The sequence below is a fragment of the Antechinus flavipes genome, chromosome 2 (genome assembly GCF_016432865.1).
Source record: "Antechinus flavipes isolate AdamAnt ecotype Samford, QLD, Australia chromosome 2, AdamAnt_v2, whole genome shotgun sequence".
Lineage (NCBI taxonomy): Eukaryota > Metazoa > Chordata > Mammalia > Dasyuromorphia > Dasyuridae > Antechinus > Antechinus flavipes.
Window position 1 is genome coordinate 262,816,855 of NC_067399.1, and position 5,013 is coordinate 262,821,867.

The 5,013-nt window shown below is 33.3% G+C and overlaps 1 protein-coding gene across 1 annotated transcript; it reads right to left on the minus strand.

The window, feature by feature from the left end:
- Positions 1-1,114: 1,114 nt before the first annotated feature.
- LOC127552522 (olfactory receptor 4F6-like) lies at positions 1,115-2,053 on the minus strand. The gene has a single exon (XM_051983031.1). It carries the CDS (start codon positions 2,051-2,053, stop codon positions 1,115-1,117), a length of 939 nt encoding a protein of 312 aa, XP_051838991.1.
- Positions 2,054-5,013: the final 2,960 nt, after the last annotated feature.

Consider the following 5,013-nt stretch of genomic DNA (forward strand, 5'->3'; position numbering starts at 1 on the left):
AAACTATTTATAGTCATGTGAAAAAAGCTTTACATTGCTATTATTTAGAGGAAAACAAATTAAAACCACTCTGCAGTACCACTTCAAAACTATCATATTGTTAAATATGAAAAAAAAATTTCAAATATTGAAGAGAGTGGGGGAAAATTGGAACATTAATGCTTTGTTGGTAGAGTTAGGAATTTATCCAAACACTCTAGAGAATAATTTGTAACCATACCTGAAGGTCTATAAAAGTATGCGTATATTTTTTGATCCAGCAATACTATTGTTCAGTCTATATCTCTGAAAACAAATGTATAACAATATCATTATTATCTAAATGTGACGCCATCACCTTTGATAGGGAAAAAATACTTATTATTCAGTCTTTTTCCATTTGTAGTTCTTTCCAATGCATACATGAAAGTCTGCAGGACTTTGTTAATGGAATATTTTGTCAAGAATTCTTTAAATTTGGAGAGCTTTTTGTCCATAGATTCTTAGGTTTTATTAAAATATACTGCTCAAATTTCTGACTGTTCTCTCCATAAGATTTACATAATAAGTGACTATTATTGTTGTCTTATAATAACAATAAACGTATATTGGTTAAACGAATAAAATTGTCATAATTAGAATGAACTTCCCTTCAAAGTAAGTGGTTGAACCAAAATTGGTTCATTTATGGTGAAAGTAACATGTCCTTAATCAGACTCTCTGTATAATGTAAATGTATAATGTCATTGCTGCTCTATGGCAGTTTGAAAGGAAACATGAAATAAATTTGTAACATTTTGCAAAAATTACATCTTTGTAAAGTGAAAGTCTGTATTGAAGTGCCCGGAACTAAAGCAAAATAAGTGGGCTTTACATGAAGCAAATAAGATAAATAAACATTATAAAGTTTTGACAATATTTTTTTTTAAATGCAAAGAAGGAAAATACACAAGATATTCATTTAAAGCAATGGAAAAGTATCAGCAACATGCTTTGGCACACTGAGGTAATAGGAGAATCAGCTTGAGGAACATTGGAATAGAGTATGTTATCACTCCAATAATGTTGACATTCATATGTCAGATGATGACCCGCAATGAAATTGAAATATATTTTTTACATATTAATTAAAATATTAGGAAATTTTCTTAAAATTCACTAACTGGCTGCTCAATCTCTTAATTGCTACTTTCATGTCTTTGTTCCTGAATGCATAAATGGAAGGATTTAAGATAGGGGTAATAATAAAATCAACAATAGCAAGAAACTTATCCATTTGCATTGTAGGAAATGGCCACACATAGATAAAAATGCATGGGCCAAAGAAGAGGATTACTACACTGATGTGAGCTGACAGAGTAGAGAGAGCCTTGGATAATCCAACAGAGGAGTGTTTTTGAACAGTGACCAAAATGTAAATATAGGAGATGAACAAGAGAAATACAGTGCCAATGGAGATGAAACCACTGTTGCCAGTGACAATGAACTCCAACTTATCAGTGTCTATGCAAGCCAATTTGATGAAACGAGGAAGGTCACAATAAAAACTGTCAATTTCATTAGGGCCACAAAAGGGCAAATTTATCACAAAAGCCAACTGGGTCAATGAGTGTATGAGACCAATAGCACAAGCAGATATTTGGAGAAAAATGCATGTTCTTGGTTTCATAATAGTCAGATAGTGAAGAGGCTTACATATAGCTACATATCTATCAAAGGCCATGGAAATGAGTAACACCATCTCAATTCCTCCCATGAAATGAATGAAGAATATCTGAGTGATACAGCCTTGAAATGATATGGTTTTGTGTTCATAGAAAAGGTCAAAAATCATCTTGGGAACTACAATAGTAGAGAGACACATGTCAATACAGGAGAGATTCGCCAATAGAAAGTACATAGGAGACTGTAGTTGAGGGTCAGAAGTAACTGTGAGTACAATGAGAAGGTTTCCCAACACAATGGCAACATAAAAGATGGAGGAGAAAACTAAAAGGAGATGCTGCATGGACCATGATCTAAAAATTCCCAAGAATACAAACTCAGTCACCATTGAATAATTCAGTTCATTCATTGGTCTGACTATGTTGTAACCTAGAAGGAAGAAAATGAGGAAGAAATCAAAACAGTTGTATTACAAAAGTGTTTTATATTAAAATTCTAATATTCCACATAGTATATGAAGTTGAGGAGGCAGACCCAAGATGATGGAATAATAGAAAAAATGAGCCCTCCCCCAAAAACTATAATGTACCAAATGGAAGACTGTTTTCCATGAAAAACAAAAACAAGATAGATTAAAATAAAATCAAAAGACTGAAAAGATCTTTTATATGTGCTTTTTTTTTTGGTCTGATTTTTCTTACACAACATGACAAATATGGGATATCTTTAAAAGTATTGTACATGAATAACTTATATCAGATTGTTTACTGTCTTGTGAAGAGGGGAATTAAGGGAAAGAGGGAGTTTAAAAAATAGATGTTGAAAATTATCTTTACAATTGAGAGTGATGCAAAAGGAAATGCAAAAAGCTAATGAGGAGAAGAATGCCCTAAAAAGGAAAATTGGACAATTGGGAAAGAAGGTACAAAAGCTCACTGAGGAAAAAAAAAATCCTTAAAATTGGAATTGATCAAATGGAAGCTAAAAACTGTATGAAAAATCAAGATATAATAAAGCAAAACCATAATAATGAAAAAAAATCTTAAATGTAAAATTGGAAAAACCACTAATCTAGAAAATAGATCCAGGAGAGATAATTTAAAAATTATTGTTCTACCAGAAAGTCATGATCAAAAATAGAGCCTGGACATCATCTTTCAATAAATTATCAAGGACAACTGTCTTGATAATCTATAGCCAGAGGAAAAAATAGAAATTGAGTGAATCTGCCAATCACCTCCTGAAAGAGAATGTAAAATGAAAACTCCCAGGAATATTATAGCCAATTTCTGGAACTCCCAGGTCAAGGAGAAAATACAGAAAACACTCAGAAAAAAATTAAAGTATAGTGGAGCCATAGTCAGGATAATATAAGATTTAGGAGCTTCTACATTAAAAGTGTGGAGGACTTGGAACTTGATATTTTATTTTTTATTAAAGCTTTTTATTTACAAAACATATGCATGGATAACTTTTTCAACATTGACTCTTGCAAAGCCTTTTGTTCCAAATTATCCTCTCCTTTCCCCCAATTCCCCTAGATGGCAGGTAGTTCAATACATGTTAAATAGGAAAATGATGTTTTAGAGAGCAATGGAGCTAGAATTACAACCAAGAATCAACTCCCCAGCAAAACTGAATATAATCCTTCAGAGGAGAAAGTGGTCAGAGGATTTTCAAACATTTGCATTGAAAAGATCAGAGCTAAATGGAAAATTTAATTTTCAAATAGAGAACTCTGGAGAAGCATGAGGAGGTAATCAGGAAAGTGATATCATAAGGAACTTAATAAGGCTTATCAATTTATATCATTACTTGGGAAGATGATACTTATATCTCATTAGAATTTTCTCAATATTATGGCAGTTAGAATGAGAACATATAGACAAAGGGCAAAAATGTGAGTTGAAAATTAAAGGATAATATCTTTTTTAAATGCTGAAGTTAAAGGGTGAGAGAGAAAGGTACTGGGAGAAAGGAAAAGGGAGAAATGGAATGGTAGAAAATATCTGTCATAATAAAGAGGTGAGAAAAAGTTTTTATAGTAAAGGGAAAAAGAGAGATAAGAGGGTAAGAAAGTTAACCTTACTCTTGTCAGAATTAGTTCAAAGAAGAAATAACATATTCTCAATAGGGGCATAAAAATCTATCTTACCCTGAAGGAAAACAGAAGAGGAATGGGATATGTAAAAAAGGGAAGGGTGATAAAGGCATTTTGGGAGAACAAGTGTTCCATACCAAAACACTTTTTGAAGAGGAACAGGGTGAAAGGAGAAAATAAAAGGGGGATAGGGAAATACAGTTGACAATAGTAATTGTTAAAAAAACAAACAAACAAACCACAAAGCAAGTTTCTCTGATAAGGCTTCATTTCTCAAACATAGAGAGAACTAACTCAAATTTATAAAAAAACATAAGAGCCGTGACCCAATTGATTAATGATCAAAAGATATAATCCGTGCCCAAAGGACTATAAATTCAAGCAAATTCTTTGACCTAACACCACTACTTGGTATGAATACCAAAAGACATTTTGGGGTGGGGGGGGAAGGAAAATGATGTTTATGTACCAAAAATATTCACAGCAACTCTCTTATCAAGGCAAAAAAAAAAACTGGAAATTCAGGGTATGCCCATCAATTGGGGAATAGTTCCATAAATTGTGGTGTGTGTTATGATAGAATATTTATATTCTATGGTGCTACATATGGGACCCCACCAAGAGAGAGTACAGAGGCCACCTCGACCTTTGGTGCACAATAAGTTTTCTGCCATGTTGCAGAAATGCCCTTGTTGAGCAAGGAGCAGTAATGCATGACATGGGAATGGATTGAGCTGAGGGTCACAGCTAGTTGCTCGTAAACAGGGATGCCTGAACAGGGTCTCTCACTTGGGAGTGAGTTGCTAAATTGCTGGATTGGCTCTCCTCCCATTGGGAGATATCATGCATAAGCAAAATCCATAAGCTGCTTCTCTGAATGGTGATTGGGGATTGCCTACTATTCATGTGTTGAATATATTTGCAAAAATATATAATAAGGCCATATAGCATAATAAACTGAAGGTCTCTATGAGTATACTGCCTCATTCGTCTTGCCTCTGAGATCAAAGGGCTTATAACTTTGAGGTCTTAAGACTGCCACAACACTATGGGAAATTTTAAAAGAAGATGCTCTCAGGAAGAAAAAATATATGAAAATATTTCATGAAATCAAGCAAAATGAAATGTACAAAGTAATTTCAATGTCCTGGAATGACCAGCTGTGAATGGCATTGCTATTCTCAATAGTACAATTATCTACAACTACTCTGAAGAACTTATAAAAAATCCTATGCATAACCAAAGAAGAAACTGATTGTGTCTGAATA